The following is a 22,155-nucleotide window of genomic DNA, read 5'->3' as shown; positions in this document are numbered from 1 at the left end:
TAACCACTTTGCTTTAGGGGGTTCTCGACGTCGATGGAGCCTAAATGACCAACCAGTTTGGTTTAGGGGGTTCTCGACGTCGACGGAGCCTAAATGCCTAACCACTTTGGTTTAGGGGGTTCTCGACGTCAGACGGACCCTAAATGACTAACCACTTTGGTTTAGGGGGTTCTCGACATCGACGGACCCTAAATGAGTAGAGTAACCACTATGAGGCAGCCCTACTATGACAAGCAATAACACCATATTGATTAACATAGTGGTTCAATATTAACCAACTAAGAGAAGCAACTCAAATCATAAAAGAGTTCAACATCTTGGTTCAACAAGACAAGCAACTAAAATCATAAAAGAGTTCAATATCTTGGTTCAAGCAACTAAGACAAGCAGCAACTAAGAGTTAACATACTGGTTCACAACAAACTGGTTCACAACAACACCATATTGATTAACATAATGGTTCACAGCAACTAAGAGTTAACATAGTGGTTCACAACAACACCATAGTGGTTCACAACAACACCATAGTGGTTCACAACAACTTAAAGCAACAACATAGTGGTTCACAACAACTACACATCCATAGTACATAACTTAGTTCACAATAACACCATACTTCACAAAAGGTCAGCAAAGCAAGCATTCTTATTCTTCATGTTGATATGGATCTTGCTCTTGCTCTCCTCTACATCTTCATTCTGACAAGATGTCCAGGAACCCCTTCAATTTCTGCTTGTCCTTCTCCTCTGACTTCAACAGTTCAGCAATCTGAATCTTTAGCTGATCCCTCCTTGATGTGAGCTTGTCATGCCCCTTCTTGAGATCACCCATGTGAAGGAGCAGCTGGGTGTTCTCCCGGGTGAGCTTTTCCTCAGATTTTTTGAGTTCATCAACCTGGAATTGCAGGTTCCTGGTGGATGTACTAAGCACTTCCTTCTCTTTTAGATGATTGAACTTTAGGTTCCTAATGCAAGTGCCTTGAGATTGTGTCAGGTTCAACAGTACTTTATACTTCTCCTGCAGTTTGAAGATCTCTGCATCTTTCTTCCCCATCTCTGTCTTCATGTCAGATACAACTGAATCAGAAACATGCACATTCTGCATCTTAGCCTGCAAATAGCTGAAATATACCATCCTATCCTCTTGAGCATTGAACAGTTGGTGCACATCTTCAACCAATTTGTCATAGTTGGCCTTTAGATTATTTTCTTCTTCAGTCAAATGGTGAATAGTGAGTGAACTCTCCAGGTTATCATTCCTCCTATCACTCTTGCTGTCATGATACATTTCCCATAGCTTCAACAAGGCATTCTGCAATGTAGGGGGCCACTCTGGGTCAACCCAGAGAACAATACCACAGTTGTCATCTTCCTGCAATATAAACAACCATAGCATGTGCAAAATCAATCTCCTAGGCAAATTATTTAAGCAATAAACTAGCTTTAAACAATGAACTTTGAGCATCTAACTTTAAATAATAACTGAACTTTGAGCACCTAACTTCAAATTATAACTGAACTTTGAGCATCTAACTTTAAATTATAACTGAACTTTGAGCATCTAACTTTACATTATAACTGAACTCTGAGCATCTAACTTTAAATTGTAACTGAACTTTGAGCATCTAACTTTAAACAATGAAATACAAATCAAATCAACTTTAAGCATCTACCACTGAATTAAAAAAATGAACTTTAAGCATCTTTGAGAAACAACTTTAATAATATAGCCAACTAAAGAATGAACCTCTGACACTAAATTTTTTAGCTTCTGACATTGAATCTCTCTGACCTTAAACGATCAAATAATTTGCAAAGTGAGTACTCTTGTGAGCTAAACAATGATTATCTGCACTGCAAACTAAGCTGTTGACCAATTATAAAATTACTGGCCAAATTAAATATACATGGAAAGCATCAACACATTTTCTAATCCATTGATTAGCATCAGTAGTACTAAATGGCTACAAAATGACCATCACAGCTACCCAATTAAACAAGAGTACTCATTAAACAATGTGCATCAGCACATGGGTAGATTAAAGACCATGAATTCTATGCACTCGACTGGACAATTCTATACACATGGCTAGATTAAACAATACAATTAACACAGAGTTTTGACAGAATCTTACACTCTTAGGACAGACTAAGAACCTCCTGCCCGTGTTAAATGCTTCAAATGCTACATGCCTCTCAGCCGCCACACCATGCTGATGGCAAAGAACTCTGGGTGTTGTCTCAATGCCACTGTAGTGTTGGTCTTCAGTGCTAGCAGGGATCTACAGGACCAAAAGGAAAAGAAAATCCCCAAATCAAATCAAATCCCCACAAATCAGATAACCCAACCCTAACCCTAGCTCTACAACTCACCCGGTAATGCATGGCTTTGTCGTCAGAGAGGTTCATGTATTGCACGCTTGAGTCCTGGCTGCTCTCGTCCTCCATGGCGCGATGGAGAGTCGGTTCAGGTGGTGGCGGCGGCGGGCGGCGGCGAATTGGAGAGAGGAGAGAGAGCGAGAGTGAGAGTGAGGTCGAGCGAGAGTGAGGTCGACCCACGACCGTGCCCATGTAGACCGACTGCACCGGCCTTGTCCTAGTCAGCGCACCGGGCACGCGCCGACTGGCCACCGTGTCACCTGACAGGTGGGCCCCGTCTGTCAGATACATGGTCAATACTCACTTATACGGCTGTCAGTCCAGTTTGTAACAGTTAGGCTGAATAGTGGTACTGAACTGCGACATGCACGAGTAGTGGTACTGACTTATGAGTAGGTGCACAAGTGTGATACCAACATACAATTAACTCCACCAAAGGTCATCACGTCGTCACACTTTTTCTCCTCCACCTTCTCCCAGAACAGAGACACCGCCCTTGCCACCATGGCGTTCGGCGCAGCCGAAGCAACGCACGCCACGTCGGTGGAGGTGTCGTCTGTGCTGCACCGTGCCGTTCGGAGCAGCTAGGACATGGCAGACACGCTACACCCGGCGCCGGCCGCTGCGTTGCTGTCGCGGCAACCACCATGGAGGATCAGAATGGTGCCGAGCGAGACATCATAGCTGCGGCCGGAGAGGGCCTTCCTGACGTCAGAGACGCTGCATGCGCACGACGGCGGGAGATAGACGACGAGGGAGGATGCAGTAGAGTTGAAGGACACGACATGGTATGGCGATTTGCCTTTGTCGCCTTTGTATGGGAGGATCGGTGTGGAGGTGTTAGCATCACAGGAGAGGGCGATGGGGCAGTCGTCTGAGAAGCCGAAGGGGTAGGGGCAACGAAAAAAATAGCGTGCTATTTCGACGTTACTCCCTCCATTCCTTTATATAAGGTGTATTTGTTTTTTGATAAAATTCCACAATGTAAGGTGCATTTGTTCTAATTCCTCGTAATTTCGATCGTGGCCCTCCAGAGAAAGGAAAGTATTTCTCCTCTGATTGCATGTATCTCTCCTTATAGAGAAACAAAAGGAAGCTATCTCTCCCCTGATTGCATGTATCTCTCCTTATAGAGAAACAAAAGGAAACTATCTCTCTCCTGATTGTGTGTATCTCTTCTTTTCCTAGCCTAAATGATTTATTGCCGCTAATATATGAATTAGACAAGGGCAATTTCGTCCTAAATAGTACATAATTATGTGCCTTAGTTAACGTGCTAAAAATAATACACCTTAGATATTGAAATGGAGGGAGTATGTCTCTATAGCATACCTAGAAAGGCCACGTTACATTTTAGCTAATTTGCTCGCTACGGTGCTATTCGCCCTATAGCGTGTTATTCCGACGCTAAACAAATTAGACGTTGTAGCGTTTTAGTATGTACCACATAGCAACCCATCAGGCATAACTACATCACATCGGCCCAACTCACTCTCGCTCTCTCAGACGCAAACGCAACGCATACAGCCTAACCTAGTCAACTCGTGTGGCCGTATGCATCACCCAGATGCAGAGGCCGGGGGTCATCCTCTTTTTAAAAAAACCCTAGTCAACTCGTCACCAATTTTTCATTAGCTCATGACCAAGGACAGCGACGCGAGCGGCGTTCATGACTCATGAGCGAAGGCGGCAGTGGCAGTCCGTTCACGGTAGCAGCTTATCTCCATCCCCCTTCAATTAGCGGCGTCGGCCATGCCTCCAACTGTAACAAGACAATGCCGATGTCAATCACACCGCCAGCGCCGATAAGTTAGGCACCGATGCTTCTCTGTTTAATTAGAAGTGTTTCATTTTCTTATAAATTAGGAGTGTACATGCCCCGAGCTTAGATCCCATATGATTCTCTGTTTAATTTGGAGTGTCCCTTTCTTTGCCGATTATGTAGGCATTAAGTTTTATGATATACTCCTTCCATTTCAAAATATAGTGCGTCCGCACTTTCCGAGATTCAACTTTGATCATAAATTTAATCAACAAGACCGACTGCGACGGAAGAAAAAATTATATAATTGAAAACTTCTTTTAAATATGAATTCACTGGTATAACTTTTGCTCCCGTCGCAGTCGATCTTGTTGATTTAATTTATGGTCAAAGTTAAAGCACGAAAATAAAGAAAGCACTATATTTTGAAACGGAGTGGGTATTTAATATTTTTAGGAAAACACTATTTTGAAATATAGCACACAATAGCTTTTATAGCATTTGGAGAAGGTGACGCTAAATCCTGTAGCATGCTATTTTTTTCACTGGGTAGGGGACGCTCGTGCCACCGCACCAGCGGTTACACGAGGCGGCGGCCATTGTGCCGGAGAGGGTTTCATGGGGAAGCAAGAAGACGATCGAGCAGGAGGAGCAAGAGGTGGTGCATAGTCGAGCTCTCGCCACTTGGTGCAAGCGGATTAATTATGAGCCTTGTATCCACGGCGAAGTATCGAGTGAAAACTGATTTTCAGTGAAAATCTGAAAACTTGCCGTGTGAGCTATTAGATCTACAAAGCAAAGGTGGGAATTCTAACCGGCCACTTAAACGTCAATTAGCAGAAACCCCCTCTTATCTCAATGATTAGCAGATTACTTGGCCGTATCCAACCAAACTCGCCCCGTACCATGGCGCTGCTGCCACGGTGAATGCCAAGGAGGTAGGCGGGCTGACGGAGCTCCCAACTGCGGCGACGCAGCCGCGCACCGTGCCGAAGCTCCCCTCGGCGGGGAGCGCAGTCCCGAGAAGCCGAGTCAAGGGACGCGCTGGCGAGGGTGCCCGTGGCGTCGGCCCAGGGAGCCTCCCTCACCGACGACGTGGACCTTGCGGCAAGGGATTGGGACTGCGTAGGAGGCGAAGAGCTCGCCGGCGCAGCCCCAAAGGTGAAGTAGAGCGACACAGCCATGCATCGCTAACAGCACCTCTGAGCTCCACGCGACGCCGTAACGGTGGCCGTGACCTGCAGTGTAGGTTGCGTGAAGCACAGCGGCGTCCGGATGTGGCAACCTCGAAGGGCAACTCGACAGCCGCGGGTTGACCCCACGCTATGTCGTTCTCTGAAGAATTGTATGCACTGATTTTGCAGTTCTCTGAAGAATTGTCCAGCACAAACTCTGTTCTCTGAAGTACTTTACCTGGATATGTTGAAGCTTGTGCACGGAAAGTTGCTGTTCAGTTGGTGCTGGAGCACACCCGCAAAAACAAAAAGTTAGTGCTGGAGCTGTGCAATTAAAAAAATAGGTACTGGAGACTGGAGTTGTGCAACTTCCCTGTAGTTTTTGAATGTGATTGTTGCTGGTCATCGACAAACTGAAAATACTTGAAGCTTCTCTCTGCAAATGGTGCCATGAGAGCTCAGGGAGATCAATGTGATGTGTGGCCGTTTTCCTAACTACATGTTCCAGTTCACGGGTAGTGGAAGTAACACAGTGGCTCGTGCGGGTCAAAAAAAAAAACACAGTGGCTCGTGAGGTCTGAGTAATGTAGGAGTACTAATCATAGATCCGTTGATTACATCAGAAATTCGAAGAGTTGTATGTGAATATATTAGAATAGGAGACGAGGGGAAAGCCACCACACAGAATTGCAACGACCAAAACAAACAAAAACGAAGATACAGATTACAGAGTTGGACTTTTTTTTTTGACGGAGCTACAGCGGACTTACACTGGCTTGAACCATTTCATTATAAGATAGAGTACATTTACAAAGGTTGAGAGTTGGGGGCGAGGGTGAGATTACACTCGGCCAATGAAAATTTAATTACAAGACTTGGGTCACCACACAATAGAAAGCAGAACTGAAATAAAAGGTCAGTTTAAATTTTGCTTCTTGAAACAGAGCACTTGATCTTCAGGTAATCTTCATTTGGGGGTTTCCGTCTGCTGCCTTTCTTCATAGATGGTCTCTTGTTATTGTTGCTCCAATACTCTGTGATTTCTTTATAGTGGATTTCTGGGGAACTTAAATTTTCCTTTAGGCTGCACGCTACAGCATTCATTCAGCTAAAGAACCGAATATGAACAGCTAACCAAAAGCTGGCCCAACCCAATTGTCTGCACTAGAATTTGGACGACAACAAATACAGACCAACAGCTTCGAAGGGCATGCAGCGCCAAGGTCGGCGGGCTGCCATCGCACTAGGGTGGGACGGGTAGGACGGGCAGCGCCAAGGCCGTCAGACTCGTCGTCGCGTCGGAGCAGCCCCGAGGGCGCCGGGTGGTCGTTTCCTGAAGTAGCGCTGAGGCCGCCGAATCACCATTGCACCCGCCATCGCACGGGGGCTCGCCTGGTCGCCGTCGCATAAGTCAGATGAGGCGGCGGCGAGATTTGGGTTATAACTTGAAAGGATAGGAACGGGTAGAATAAGACAGGGAGTTACCTAATTAATGAAAGAGGGGGTTATGTGAAAAATGGAGTTAAGTGGCTGGTTAGTGCTCCCACCTTTGATCTCTGCCGCTCGCTATTGATCCAAGGTCCCACGATGGAAGTTTCCAGATTTGCACCGAATTTCAGTTTTCATTTGATACTTCGCCTGTATCCACATATTTACACCCATTTTTTCTCAGCTAGAAGTAGAAGCGATTCTTCAGTGGAGATGTTAGAGTCAACCTCTGTCCCTTTCAGAATTTCAGGCCAAGCCACATAGATCAGGCCAGGAGAGGGGGCGATTTGGAGTTTAGCAAGAAGTTTCCTCCGAGGCTCCGGCGGAGCTCATCGATGTACGTAATCCAGACATGAACTCACCGATCAAGCAGCATAGTGCCTCGCAGCTGATTTGATTAAGCAAGCATGACCAAGATTCATGAATAATCAAAAGGGGGAGCTCTTCCAATTAGTGCGAAGACAACGACTACTCTAGCAAGAAAACAAGCGAAATCATACCATTGCCTGCACATACACATAACGGATCAAATTTCATCATAATCAAATTGAAAACATCGAACATGCAGGTCGGGAATATAAATCCTCTTCTCAAATAAACAAAGGAATGCAAAATTTGATGTAGTTTTGTGGATAAGGTCTCCATTTTATGGGGAGGCAAGAAACTGAGGAGGAAGAGGAAGAAGAGATCCGCTTCGGTGCATAGGGACATCAAGCCAAGAGCAAGAAACTGAGGAAGAGAAAGAGTTTCCTTGCAAATAAAGATGATCCGGCAATATACATGGTGTTTGTTTCATAGATGCTCAATGGAGGCAACATTTTGTTTCTGTATATTTGTCTCTTCCTGCTAGTGCATGATTTATAACCGACATAAGGAACTGAGACCCAGCAATAACTGGAGAATTTAACTAGTGTTCCGATGGGACCGTCATCACCGGCCACTGACTCTGCTCAGCACCAAAGTTCCGGAACTCGAATGATTAGTCGGTGGCCCATACGTCGCCACCGGCATCCTCGCCGGTAGGCTCGGCAGTGGCGCTTCAGACCGCAGCACGCTCACCGCTTGCCTGATGGATGGCCGCATGCCACGGTCAGGGTGCGCACACCAGAGTCCCAAGACCATCACACGCTCCATCTGCCCTTCATCGAACTCCCCCCTAAGCCACTCATCAGCGGTGTCGAGGACTGATCCTCTGCCGTACAAGTCCCACACCCATTGGACAATGTGGACGACATCTCCGTCTTCTTGGACCAAAGTTGGCCGCCGCCCACAAGCGACCTCCAGGAGAACAACCCCGAAGCTATACACGTCTGACTCGACGCTCGCCCTACCGGCCAACACGCTCTCCGGATCTATGTACCCCATTGTGCCAGCTATGCCGGTCGTGTGCGATCTCCGGCCGTCGTTGATGAGCCTTGCAAGGCCGAAATCACCTAGCTTAGCAGTGAAGGACGCGTCCAACATGATGTTGCTTGGCTTGATATCCCTGTGCACCACGCGCTGCTCCGTATCTTGGTGCAGGTACAGAAGCGCCAAACCTAGGCCAAGCATTATTTCATACCTAAAAATACTACTCCAGTTAATTAAGTAAAGAAGTGCCAAACCAATTTATTTTTCAAGTAGTTAATTAAGTAAATATACCTAACCGGCCATGTCAGCACGCAGTCCGGTCTGTAGAGATGAGTGTCGAGGCTGCCATTGTGCATCAGGTCATAGACGAGGAGGAGCTCTTCGCCACCATGGCACCAGCCAATGAGCTGCACAAGGTTCCGGTGCCTAAGCCGACTAATGATTCGTACCTCCGAGATGAACTCCTTCCAGCCCTGTCGAGAGGTCTCAGACACCCTCTTGACAGCCACTTCGCGATTCATGTCGCCCATAAACCCTCGGTACACGGACCCAAAGCCTCCTCTCCCGAGCGCTCTATCTTCGGAGAAGTTGTCGGTGGCGACAGTGAGCTCCTGATAGGAAAATGGTCGGGGGCCACTGGCTCCTTGCTCCAGCTCGGCCTCCACAAGTTCATCATGGAAGTGTGTCATTGCCTTTTTCGGCATCTGTTTGGTTGTCTTGTTCATGGTATTACGCCTTCTCCGCCAGTGTACGAGGAAGAGGGAAAAAATGCCAAGAGAAAGCAGGAACCCACCACACAGGCTGACGAGCAGGGGTAGTCTTCGGCGCTTCGAGCTTGGGACACCACGCAGGGATGCACCTTCTCCGTAGAAACGGGACAACAAACAATAACAGACGTCAAAATTAAACTTCTGAATTGTAGTGTAGTTTTTTGCAATTTGAAAGCTTGTTTTGAGGAACGGTTTTGCTATTTCTTAATGGCTTCAGATTTTTTTTCAGGAGGCATCTGATGTCTCATATGGAGATTCTTCAGGGATGAGCAGAAACGAAAACTAGATGACACGGCTAGCATCATCGCTTAGATGTAAGAAACTCTTTAGTAGGCTAAGCTTTTTTGCCTAGAGGCAGCTGGGCACAGTGTATGGAGACAACTTCTAAGCCCTTATAAGGCAGCCTCTCCATATAGTCACATGACTAAAGTCCCATGACTAGAGTCACGCGCGAGCACCGTTGTGGTGTTGGGTGCGCAGTGAGGTGGCCGCCGTCGCTCCCGTCAGCGTCACTGCAAGCTAATGTGAAAACGCTCTTTATGAGACGAATGGAGTAAGAGATTGAGGCCCAATTTTTTTTGCCGATTCTCCCAGAATCTTGAAAATCGAGCCTTCACCTAGCTTCTCCCGGAATGTTGAACCCATATTTTGCTGACAATCCTAACTGTTTCGTGTATTTATTTTTTGACCAAGTGTGAACTAATAGGAGATTAGATTATGTCGCGCATTTTTATTTTTATTTTGCCAAGTGTGAACTATGGAGATTGGATTATGTCGCGCATGATCGACCGCAGGCACGACTTGTGAGTGCAGCTGACGTGGTGCACAGCGGCACCTGGTCCCACCCAGCGACAGAACACGAGATCTCTTGTGTCCAAGACCGTGTGGCCTGTATATGGATTTCTTTTTTAAGCACTCACGCGACAAGTCAAGACTCACCGAGGTAGCATCCGTCGCCGGCCGAGGAGCCGTCGCCCTCCATCCCCGCCACGCACCCGCACCGGTGCCCCAACTCCCCGCTAGGCGTTTCTACGTCGGTGCACGTCACGTTCGCCGTGCAACGCTCGCCCCCGCCGGTGCCACACGTCCCGTTGAGCCACCAGCCGAGCTCGGCCACGCCGAACTCCAGCGTAGGCGCCCACTCCGCCGTGAGCACGAACACCGTGGAGGTTAGCACGTCGTCGCACTTTTGCTTCTCCAACTTCTCCCACCGCAGAAACTGGTATGCAGTGGCATTCCCTGCGGCGGAAGCATCGCAAACCACGGTACTGGCCGAGGTGCCGTTGCTGTTAGCGGCGCAGTGCGCCGTGCGGAGCAGCCTGGACATGACGTCCACCGGCACGCTGCATCCAGCGCCCGCCGAAGCGTTGATCCCGCTGCAGCCGCCGCGGAGGAAAAGACCGGTGCGAGATGACACGCCGTAGTTGCCCCCGGAGAGTTCCCTCCTGGCCTCGGGGACGCTGCGGCTGCACGATGGAGGGAGGTCGACGACCATCGTGGAGCTGGTGGAGTTGAAGGCGATGACACGGTGCATGGTGCCGTTATCTCCTATGTCTATGTATGGGAGGATGGGCGTGGAGGTGCTGGCGTCGCACGACAGGGCGATGGGGCAGCCGGGGGAGAATCCGAAAGGGTATGGGACGGTGGTACCGCCGCACCGGCGGCTGCACAAGTCGCCACCGCCGGAAGCTGCGGCCGCGTAGTAGCTGGTTTCATGGGGAAGCAAGAAAATGAGAAAGAGGAGGAGGAAGTGGTGCATATTGGATCTCTCGGTGCTAGAACAGGATGGGCACAGCAACGATAAAGTCAGTCTTGTAGGCGAGTCTTCTAGGCAACGACAAATTCAATCGAAGTTAAAAAAACGATGAAGTCAGTCTTCTAGGCGAGTCTTGTAGGCATGTAGCCACAAATCACACCTATTTTTCTCAGCTAGACGTAGAAGGCGATCGTTCAGTTGATGAATAGTCGGCCTATGTCCTTTTCAGAAATTTCAGACTAGGCAGGCAAAGTCAAGCGGTGACTTGGACTTCAGCAAGTTTGACAGACCGAAGTAGCCGGCGCCCACTGCCGGCCTGGCATCTTCTCCGGCAGGCGGTAGCGGTGCCTCGAACGAACGAATCGCAGCGCATGGACGGGCAGCCTCGCCGGGTGCACATGATGGCCGGCCATACCAATGCGACGACGACGGCTAGGAGTAGGAGCAGCATCAGAAGACCAACACATGGAGGTGGAGCCATGGCCAGCCAGTGGTACGGTACTGGTACTGGTGAGTGGTGCGCCACACAAAATCTTACACGAGACACCCCTTGATAAAGGTACTCCTATATGCGCAGAGAGCCCTGCTCCATGTTCATTATTCTACCGGCTCGTGGTATTTTTCATATTTTAAGGATCGACTACAAGGTCACCAAAGTTGACCGACCTTGTAGTCTTTTTTTGGTTGGCCACAAGATTAAGAAAAAACAAGGGGATTATTGGAAGAAGAAAAGGCAAAGGACCTTTATTCATTATTAAGGGCTTGGACCCAACTGCTCCTAGGTAGCCACCAAGTACGAAAGCGACTACGAGCAAGTACGCAAATAAGCTGCTCCCTCCGTTCCATAATATAAAGACGTTTTTGACACTACACTTAAGATGAGATGGAGAGAGTACTCTCCATCAGCAAGCACCTCCACCATCTAGATGACATAGCGTCAAAGTGCCACTAGGGATGCAAATAAACTACCCACAACTACGGGGAAGAAGGGACCCTCACCCTGCTTGTCGTCGGCAAGGCCGGAGGGAGAGGGGAGGGACCAAACGAAGCAGATCTGAGGAAGGAGAAGGAGAAGGAGAGAACGAGGTTGGAGAGAGTTGTAGTACTCATACCCTTTTAGTTGTGGTTTGGAAAAAAAAGACAAATATGTGAACCCAAAGTTGAATTACTATTTGTTTCTATGGATGCGCAAATTTACCATTTTTGTGTAGCTTAAAAATAGACATATTGTTTGATGATGTTTTGTACATATGTAGATTTGCATCTGTGTATATATGCATGAAAAAAAAAGAATTATTTGGATATTTAAATTTTCCACAATTTGGAAAATATGTGTATCCTGGAACCAAATTGCCGCCTAACAATTGCCAAAGAAAAAGGTAACACTTCACTCTCTTTTTATGTCAACACTCACAGCTTTACCATTTGGCCTCATCGTATTGCTTGGAAACTTTGTAATAAATCGGCTAAAAAGAACTTTGCAATAAACTTAAGGATTTGTTTATCATATACTGTATGATGCAGGGGAGGTTGGGAGGGCTTTCTCTCTTGCATTATAAAGAAGTGAAATAGAAACAAAACTGGATTTGGAGGTTAATGAGATAATATAGACAAGTTCCGTCGACTAAACTTTTGAATTATCCCGGTCAGAGCAGTAGCAAGACGAAAACGTTGTGATGTCGAGAAAGGGGATTCCTACCATGTGTTATAATTCAACTCAGAAAGGAGAGAGGGATTGCAGCACCCGAGCTCCACTGCTCCCTATATTTAACATTTTGAAATTTGTGTTTTTGAAGTTTCAAAAAAATCTGAAATTTTTCCAGGGATACATATACACATTCCAAATACCCGTGGCAAGTTTTGGTAGATATCTCGCTTTGTTTTGAGCTATAGAAAAAAACAAAATTCTGACAGTATATAGGAGAAAATGGATCCCATTTATATCAGAAATTTCTCTTTTTTATATTTCTCAAAATACAAAGTATTTCTTTTTCAGCTTTTTACCAGGCCTTAGGAATGTGTGTATGTATCCACGTATTTGATTTAGGAATTTTTTTAGCAAGAAAAGTGTGCTTTTCAAAATTTTCAAATACCAAGAGCAGTGGAGACCGGGAGCTGCAGGCACTTTTCGCTCAGAAAGCGACTAGCCATGTCACATCATTCATTTGATTTGAAATTAAAGCAAGCTCCCGTAGCTTAGCTTCAACCGGTGTCCAGTCACTGTCAAGGGGTAGAGACTGGGTCTATAAGTTCTAGCGTGGATCATATGACTATCATATGAGCCAAATGGGCAGGTGCCCGCATCGTTCTAGGCACGTTGAAGTTTCCACAAATGATGAATAAGAACATACATGATCAATAGTTGCATGTGCAGAGACTAAAACGTTGATGGCTCTAGTTAAGTGGCTTTGAACTTTAACAGCATGCACTGCATTCGTGAATTTTCTAAAACTCCAATATGCATTGGCCAGATAGTGATATGGTGTGGACTCAACTACCAGGTAAAAGTAAACACTTTGCTCAACTTATACCTTTGTTTGACCCACCTTATAGTTCTTTTTTTTACTTGAGCATAGGTCCCTGATGTTTTCATCTAGTATTATATATCAGTTTAAAAAGAAGGTATGATATGGACTCACCTTTGCTCCTGACTGATCTTTTCTGCTTCTGTGCAGATTTTTCCTCCTATATCATATATGGTGAAGCACATGAAGAATTCATTCGGTTTTGCTACATGCTGATGAAAAATAATCCACACTGATTTAATGCATGATTTATACCTGCACCAAGTGTGAGATACATGTCCAGACGTCCTTGTCACCGGTCAAGGGGTAGTAATCGTCGTTGATAATTCTGACCATGTCTACGAGCCCATATTGGGTCCCTAGTCACCTGAAATTTCTTCTGCTTGAGCTGTCAAGGAAAGAGACAGATAACCAAACCCCAATATATTGAATTTGTCTCATGTCAACTTGCTGATTTTACTACACCATACTATGTATATCCTCTCCAGACCAGTCACACAAGGTAGAACATTGTCATTAGTAAACGGCAATCACTTAACTGCAAAACACACAAAAATAATGGTGTCAGGGGAACAAGGCTTTTACTTTAGTTATGACCAATATTCTTCGCCAAACTCTGGCAATGCTATCTGTCTAGATATACCTACGTTCATAAAAAAACTTCCTAGAAAGTGTACCCTAGTTGCAGATGCATGCAATTACTATTTTGAAGCGGCCGTGTCATCATCGTCAATTGATACAAGATTATTCTGAAATAGCTCAAATTTTACCAGACTTCGGTTCAGTCCAATCACACATCATACATACAAAGTGTTTTTTAGTTACTACGTAGTAGTACTTGCAAATTTCTGAAACGGTCCCAGAGGCCCAGATCGGGGATGCACCAGTCATCTACTCGACTTTATCTCTAGCAGAATTAGTAGTGCTGGCATCCCCGCTGCCGCTGGTCACCGAGGAACCAAAAGAATCATCAGCCGGCGGCCGCATCAGGTAGGTTGCCACCGGCATCTTCCCCGGGAGACTCGGCGGCGGCACCTCCAACCGCAGCACGCTGACGGCCTGCCTGATGGACGGCCTCAAGACAGGGTCGGGGTGTCCGCACCAGAGCCCGACCACCATGATACACTCCATCTCTTTCTTGTCGAACTTGCCGTCCAGCCGCGGGTCGGCTGCCTCAAGAATGGCCCCTCTGCCGTGCGACTCCCATACCCACTGCAACAGGTGGATGACGGCTCCGTCATCGCCGTCTACAGCCACCGCTGGCGTCCGACCACAGGCCATCTCGAGCAGGACGACACCGAAGCTGTAGATGTCGGATTCCACACTGGCTTTGCCTGCAAACACACACTTTGGATCCATGTAGCCAAGCGTCCCGGCTGCTCCGGTCGTCAACGAGCCCCGGCCATCACAGATAAACCTCGCAAGCCCAAAGTCACCAAGCTTGGCATTGAAGGACGCATCCAGCATGATGTTACTCGGCTTGATGTCCCTATGCACAACGCGCTCCTCCGTGTCCTGGTGCAGGTACATCAGTGCTGAGCCCACACCAAGCACGACCTGGTACCTGACTGCCCATGGCAGCAGCTGGTCCAGCTTGTAAAGGTGTGCGTCCAGGCTACCATTGGGCATCAGTTCATACACGAGCAAAAGACCATCATCGTCACCGCCATAGAACCATCCAACGAGCGGCACGAGGTTCCGGTGCCGGAGACGGCTAATGATCTTCACCTCAGAGACAAACTCCTTCCAGCCCTGACGAGAGCTCTTGGACACTTTCTTCACGGCAATGTGAAGGTTCATGTCGTGGAGGAACCCTCTGTACACGGAACCGAAGCCTCCTTCTCCCAGCTTGTTCCTGCCAGAGAAGCCATCCGTGGCGGCGGTGAGCTCGTCATACCTGAATCGTCTCGGCCCAGTCCCTTGCTCGAGTTCCTCTTGGCGTGCACTTCTGCCGTGGAAGTAGGCTGCCACTTTAGGAGGTCTTTCCATGTACGATCGCATGGCAACCCTGGCCGCTGCCACCCATGTTCGCCACCGGTACAACACGGATCTCATGGCAACCATGGCCGCTGCCAACCATGTTCGCCATGGATACAACACAAACCGAACCAACAAGCCGATCAGGCAGATAACAAGCGCCACCAAGATGGTGATAAGGCTGGCGATGATGACAACCTTTCGTCGGGCGATGATGACAACCTTTCGTCGGTGTTCTCTGCGCGCTGTCTCCATCTTCCTCTCATGCTCATTTTCCTCCTCATATCCCTCCCTATACCGGTACCTCTCAAGCCGCACAGTGCGCGGGCGTGGCTTGTCAGCAAGGATGGCGTAGCGCAGGTAGCAGCTTGACCCTTTGATGGCACCACCGCTGTTGTTTGGGAACAACCGTGGCAGCTGATCGGTGTAATAGGTGAGGCAGCGGGTGCACTCACTCGCCGGCAGATCCCTCGTGCACTGCACCACCGCCTGCACCCACTCCGGATCGGTGAACTTCTGTCTGCCCTCAGCGATACGTTCATCCCTTTGGCAAGCCTTCACCATGAGCCGATGGATCAACTTAAACCTTGCATGGCTCATACCGGCAGTGTCCACAACGTACCCTACAAGTATGACTCCTTGGTGCCAACCTTCAGGGTCTCTGTTGTTCCAAGTTCGGCGAGGGGTTTGTTCCAGCCGGGGCGCGACCGAAAGGTCGACCATGTCAACCACGGTAAGGTCAGCAACAGAGAAGAAGGACTTGTTGGAGTATTGGATGGTGCAGGCGCTGTAGACAGCACGGACCGTCCTGCTGTGAGGACACACCTTCATGATACCTTCAGGGGCGCGGGTGAGGCAGTCCTGGCACTCAGAGTCGGCGTCGTCAGCGTAGCACATGAACATGCCAAAGACCTCGTCGCCCACCGCGCCAAATGTGCCATTGAAGAAGCCATTGGAGTCAGCGGCCACGGGGATGGCCGACAGGAGCCGGTCGAGGTTCACATGGTACTTGCTTCCGTCGGTGTAGTTGCCGACAGTTGAGCATGAGATCATGGATGGCCGCAAGGGCTGCGTCTCATCGATGACGGCATCGCCGTCAAAAAGTGGGCGGCCATGGCATGCGGGGACGGCAGCTAGGAGTAGCAGCACAAGGCGAACCCATGGAGGTGAAGCCATGGCCGGGCAGCAGTGGTGACTTTGGTGAGTCCAGAGACACAATCACAGGAGACACCCTTGGGTGAGTAGTGAGTTGTAATACTATATACACACAGAGAGTGAACCCAACTCCGTGTGCATTGCCTTCAGTATTCCACGAGCTAAATATGTCCCTGCTGACACCCTTTGGCCTTTTTCGTTTTGTCAAAGACTCTCTGTTTGTACTGCTAGAAATTTCAAAGAAATCTTGTAGCCAAATGGTGCAGGCCTAAGGATTAGAAAATTCTTAGGCCTGCACCTAACTCCTCAGGAAGATTAATTCATGCCTTTTCCTGTGCTACAAGCCAAGCAACTTGTATTGCTTGTTTCTATGGTTTCAGTTCCTGTAGGAAATGGTTTCTGTTTTTTAGGGGTTTAGGAAATTGTTTCAATTCCTTAGGAAATGACATCTATTTTCTAAAAAAAAAATCATATCCCCACATTTTAAACATCATGCAAATCAAAGAAGCCCTAAGACTTTGTAATGAACTATGGATTCGTTTTTATCATATGATGCCGGCTAAGAAAAGGTACAGGTTGAACTCACCTTTGCTCCTGGCTGATCAGCTAATCCTTTTCAGGGTTGTTTTATGGTACAATGTCTTCTCCTGTACAGGTTTTTTTTCCTGCAATGAGGCAAACGAATGATTCAGTTTTTGCTACATACTGATGAAAAGGAAATCTCTGCTGATCTATAACAAATTATTATTTTCACTTATTGAGAAATGCTATGCATTTTGACAGAGATGTGTAATTATTATCTTTGCATGACTTGTAAAATTTTGGCTGTGTCTTGAATGACAAGTGTGTCCATATGGCTCATGCTACGAATAATCCACTAGCAATCAACTTTGAATTTTGATAGTGACAAAAAATGTAATTCTGGTAGCAATCAAGAGAAAAATCAAAGGAGACTCGGTCACCTTGGACCTCGGTGGGAGATAGCTACGAGTCTTTGTATTGTGGTAATAGAATCTACCAAATGCTGAGCTCGTATATTTCCCTCAAAAAAAATATTTGCTGAGCTAGTGCCAAAGTCCTAGTTACTCCCAACATATCATATAATTAGCCTTGCCAAGGGCTGTGTTACGTTATCCTGTCGACCAAGTCACCACTAGCCGGCCTTCAAAAAAACGTCACCACTAGCCGGCCTTCAAAAAAACGTCACCACTGGCCGGCCTTCAAAAAAATTCACCACTGGCCGGCCATGGTTCAAACTCCATGCTTCCACCTTCTGCTACTCCTATTCGTCGTAGGCGCACTTGTGGACGATGTCCACCAATCCCTGATCTCGTGCTCCACTGCCGACAACTACAGCGATGGACCAGAAGAACCTTTACCGCCTCCTGCAGACCATCACCACGGCAACCGCCGAAAATGGAAGCTTCTACAATGGCACCCTTGGTGTGGGTGCCGACCAGATCTTCGCCCTCGCCATGTGCTACGCCACACCGAGGTCGAATATTCCGCGGACGTGTGCAAACATTGTCGTACCTCACCTGAGGCAATAATGAAGATATGCTCAGTTGCCCACAGAGTCATGGTTTTCAAATCAGATATCTAACTGGAGCTTGAGTAAAGCTTTTTAATTCAAAGCTAAAAGGGAACAAGCGGTTCCAAATAAGAAAGAAGAGTGGTAAAAACAAGGCACAAAAAAAATAGAAGGGGCGACAGTCACTGACTGAAAACAATGGTCACCATGGGATTTCTTGACCATCCCAAGCGAAGAACTTCCCGTTGTCGGTCTTCTGGCATTGTCGGTGATGGATGGTAACTTCTGTGCAAAGAGCTCCCTAAAGATCTTATCCTTGGCAACATTTCATTGGAATGGCCGTGAGAGGTCGGTGTCAACTGTTTCTGGATGTAGCAAAATGCAGGCGATGTTGTCCCTCTTGCCCAACTCAACTGATGCAGTCTTTGTCACTGCAAAACATGACCAATCCGTGCACTTTTAAAATCTAAGAAAGAAAGGTATGACAGTTTGTTTTGGATAGAATACACCAAACGTTGGATGGGGGAAACTATCATGATAACAAGATTAGTATGAACAACGGGCTGGTAAAATCTGGATGGAACATGCATCTTACTGTTAACATACATTGATTCGGTGCAAATGTCTATCGAGCCAAACCATTGTCTCCTATCAAGCCTACTCTGGTGCTCATATCTGCAACCAATGAGCAACCCTTCCCTGTTTCCATGGTTGCTTCAATCTTCAGAAATGGACGCAGGTGCTAGAGGAATGCTGACACAATTGGGAGAAGAAAGGAAGGCAGTAGTCTCTACCTTGATGACTTCATATGCCAGTAGCAGGAATGACTTCTGAACTTTGCTCAATGAGATCTCTGCAACATGAGATCAGAGCAACCTGATTTCAGATAAGCCATTGTAATCCCATAACCCACCGAATGCAAACTGGAAAGCAGTGCTCCGATGTGAAGAACAGATGGAAAAATTGTGAAGGGCAGACCTGGTTGTATAACATTTGGGATCGAAAGGATGCCGGCGGCATTGATCAGTAAGTCAAGAGATTCGTGGGTCACCCCAATTGCGGCCGCTGCGGCCTGCCATCGAAACAACAAAACATTCCCCGGCAGTGTGTCACTGCATCAGCCTGCAAAATTGCTGGGGACAAAGGCAGGAGCGATTTTCGTCCTTTACCTCTATGGTGCTCTCGTCGGTGATGTCCAGCAGCAGCACGGTGAGGCGCCGTGCGTGCTCCCGCCTCGGCTCCTGGAGCTCCACGGCGGAGTCAGGGGCGCTGCACGTCGTCCCTCATCGCTCCTCCGCAGCAGCTGCGTCACCTGCGGGCAGAAATCAAGAGGCGGGAGATGAGATCAGCGAATCGGAAATTCGGAGGAGTGGGGGGAAGGGGGATAAGAAGGAGGAAGGAGAAGTAGAAGACGAGCTGGGGTTGGTTTAGGGTTGTGGCACTCACGAACTCGAGCCCGACGCCCTGCGCAATGGAGCCGCCGCGGCCGGCAGGGGGCACGGGGGCGGCCGCCGGCGGACGAGAACGCTCTTACCGCCGTCGCCCCCGGCCCTCTTTCCGGTCGAGGGCGGCGCGTAATGGCGTCACATGTTGGGCACCGAACTCGGGTTGCAGCCTTGCAGCGATGGCGGGGCGGCGAATGGCGGCTGGAGGAAGGTACACCATACAGAGATGCGAAAACCTGGCCATATGGGCCGAACCGCGCGCACGGAATTTCTGCCCGGCATGGCTTTTTAGATGGTTTTTTTTCGGGTTTTATCAAATTTTCAGTTTTTATCGGTCTTTCTTAAATTTTCGACAAAAAAGATATCAAAAAACATTGCGCGTAAAAAACGTGTTTTTCCATGAGATGCATGGTTTTCTTCTATGAAAGGCATGGTTTTGCTTCCGCGAGAGGCCATGCCTCTCGGAAACGAAAGCAAACGTGCTTTCTATTTCTTTCCTTTCGTGAGAGGCACAGTTTTGCTTCCGCGAGAGATTTCGCTTTCATGAGAGGCATGGACGTACCTCTCTAAAATGAAAAAAAACATGTTTTTTCTTCTTCTTTTTCTGCGAGAGGCACAACCATGCCTTCAGAAACAAAAGAAAAACGTGTTTTTTTGTGAGAGGCACGATTTTGCTTTCGCGAGAGGCACGGATTTGCTTCCACGCGAGTCACGCCCGTGCCTCTTGAAAACGAAAAAAAATATGTTTTTTCTTCCGCGAGAGGCATGGTCGTCCCTCTCGAAAACGGAAAAAAACACGGTTTTTTTTGTGAGAGGCACGATTTTGCTTCCGTAAGAGGCACCGATTTGCTTCTGCGAGAGGCACGGCCTTGCCTCTCAGAAACTGCTTCCAAAAAGGGAAAAAAAGTGCTCCCGGATCGGTTTTTTGTGAAAAAAAACGTCAAAACATCAATATAGAATCTACTTTTTAAATATCTTGACGCGAGGAGTCCAGCAGTGAAAATGGTTCGAATTTTAGGCGCACGGTTTAATAGATAAAACACTTTGAATAAACGGATCTAAAAAAAGGAAAAACTCTCAGATTGCAACAAGTGACGCACATACAGCACGCCACTCGCCACAACCTGAGAAGAAGAGAGTGGTCTTTGAAAAGAGTACTCCTCAATTAATGATTTCGCGCAAACCTAAAGTTGTCCAAAACTTGAAAAACCCAAGTATAACATTCACAAAACTAGCTAAATTATTCGTCCCAATTGTTCCTCGCGTCGCTACTCACGGTCAATAATCTTCTGCAACGAGTAGCAACTACTTCCTCTGTTTTTAAATATTTGTCTTTTTAGGGATTTTAAATGGACTATCCCATATAAATGTACATAGACATATTTTAGAGTGTAGATTCACTCATTATGCTTCGTATATAGTTATTTGTTAAAATATTTAGAAAGACAAATATTTAGAAATGACAAGAGTAGAAAATACCCAATCAGGAAAAATGGTTCTAAAGCCGTCGATTTCTATTCAGCGCTTTAGGTGTCGGTAATGCATTAACCGTACTGACCGCACGCCCTTTTATCTGACGGGCCAGCCCATAAGCAGGTTCCGTGAAGTTTGTCCTGGTTTTTGGAAAGCTTCTGGAAACTTATCCGGACGGGTTTTAGGAAGTTTATGGAAGCTTTTGATCTTTTCTTCCTTTTGCTTTTTGGTATTTCTGAACAGGTTTTTTTGTTTTTCCCTTTTATTTTTCTTTTCCTCAAATGTGTTTAACATTTTCAAAATTCTTTTTATGAACTTTCTTTATTTTTTGAATTTTCTTTTGAATTCATGATTTTTTTTTCTCAAATTAAGGAACTCTTTTCAATTTTACGAACTTCTTTTTTTCTAAACTTTTTGTTTTCTGGAAAAGTAAATGGTTGACTGGTCAATCATGCATGACTTAATCAGAAACTACTTACGGTATTATGTAACCATAAACATCTTTTTTCACATTAATTACATGTCACATACACAAACAATTGACCATGAAGAAAAATGAAAGGTTATTGAATTTTTTTAAAGCTAACACAACTTTATTAATTGAAAATAACAGTCACATCGTCTATAAGAAAAGGTACAATATCGTTCATAAGCTCCTTAAACCACTCATTCATCGCCGAAACTCTAGCTAACCTAGCTAATTCGTGAGCAACCCTATTCGCTTTCCCTATTACAGTGTTTAAAACTAGTAAGGGGAAGTCACAAACCAAAAAATAGCAGTCATCGAAAATTGTCGCCGCCGTTTTCGCAAATTGTCCTCCATTCTTTATCGTGTCGATGACTTCCAAATTATCAGAGTTAATTATCAGATGGTTGCATCCTGCCTTTTGTGCCAGATATAAACCAAACCTTAGAGCCATAGCTTGTGTTGTCAGAACATCCACACATCAATCAATCTTCCAATTTCCACCGACTATGAAATTTCTTTTATCATCTCTAAGCACAGCTCCCGCAGTACCCCTGTGCTGGTGAAGGGTTCTTGAATAAGTCGTTCATGATTCGCCACATAAGCAAAATGAAAGGTTCCTGAATAAGTTGTTCACAGTTGATCGCAAGGCAAAATGAAGGGTTCCTAAGTAAGTTGTTCACGGTTCACCGTTAACGGGTAGGGAAGTATGTTAATGTAACATAGCACACCCAAGATAAAAAAAGGTCTACACTTAAATAAATAAAGACTCGCATGACACCACATATATGATAATACTCATTGTAAAGATAGTAACACATGTGTGTTATCATGTTACTAGTCTAAATTACCTTCCACTATGACGAGCCACACATAAGGAGTGGTTGGTGTGAGTTGTCCTTTT

The 22,155-nt window shown here is 46.7% G+C and overlaps 2 protein-coding genes and 1 long non-coding RNA gene across 4 annotated transcripts; all 3 read right to left on the bottom strand.

Moving 5' to 3' along the window:
- Positions 1–7,537: 7,537 nt before the first annotated feature.
- Positions 7,538–13,308, bottom strand: LOC123102250 (L-type lectin-domain containing receptor kinase IX.1). Of its 2 annotated transcripts, XM_044523551.1 has the most exons (4): positions 10,970–13,305; positions 9,863–10,698; positions 8,445–9,012; positions 7,538–8,364 (listed from the first exon to the last, which is right to left on the bottom strand). In XM_044523551.1, exons 1-4 carry the CDS (start codon positions 11,158–11,160, stop codon positions 7,734–7,736), a joined length of 2,226 nt encoding a protein of 741 aa, XP_044379486.1. In that variant the 5' UTR covers positions 11,161–13,305; the 3' UTR covers positions 7,538–7,733. The 2 variants fall into 2 exon arrangements, with proteins under 2 accessions (XP_044379486.1, XP_044379485.1); XM_044523550.1 differs by having other exon boundaries at positions 7,538–8,373; positions 9,863–13,308.
- A 444-nt stretch (positions 13,309–13,752) lies between these two features.
- LOC123102249 (cysteine-rich receptor-like protein kinase 10) lies at positions 13,753–16,916 on the bottom strand. The gene has a single exon (XM_044523549.1). The coding sequence runs from the start codon at positions 16,355–16,357 to the stop codon at positions 14,096–14,098; it is 2,262 nt and encodes a 753-aa protein (XP_044379484.1). The 5' UTR covers positions 16,358–16,916; the 3' UTR covers positions 13,753–14,095.
- Positions 16,917–17,297: 381 nt separating this feature from the next.
- On the bottom strand, positions 17,298–19,511 carry LOC123102251 (uncharacterized). The gene is made up of 6 exons (XR_006448851.1): positions 19,314–19,511; positions 19,037–19,179; positions 18,846–18,939; positions 18,662–18,720; positions 18,058–18,298; positions 17,298–17,874 (listed from the first exon to the last, which is right to left on the bottom strand). It is a non-coding gene; the product is annotated as an uncharacterized lncRNA (long non-coding RNA).
- Positions 19,512–22,155: the final 2,644 nt, after the last annotated feature.

This window comes from Triticum aestivum, chromosome 5A (assembly GCF_018294505.1).
Source record: "Triticum aestivum cultivar Chinese Spring chromosome 5A, IWGSC CS RefSeq v2.1, whole genome shotgun sequence".
In the NCBI taxonomy this organism is placed as follows: Eukaryota; Viridiplantae; Streptophyta; class Magnoliopsida; order Poales; family Poaceae; genus Triticum; species Triticum aestivum.
This window is presented reverse-complemented; position numbering and strand designations above follow the sequence as displayed.

Coding starts and splice junctions, on each gene's coding strand:
- LOC123102250 (XM_044523551.1), bottom strand. CDS start 11,160: ATGGCTCCACCTCCATGTGTTGGTCTTCTGATGCTGCTCCTACTCCTA. Junction 10,699..10,969: donor AGTGGGCGCCGGCTACTTCG/GTCTGTCAAACT, acceptor ATCCTGTTCTAG/CACCGAGAGATCCAATATGC. Junction 8,365..8,444: donor GTGCTGACATGGCCGGTTAG/GTATATTTACTT, acceptor TAGTATTTTTAG/GTATGAAATAATGCTTGGCC.
- LOC123102249 (XM_044523549.1), bottom strand. CDS start 16,357: ATGGCTTCACCTCCATGGGTTCGCCTTGTGCTGCTACTCCTAGCTGCC.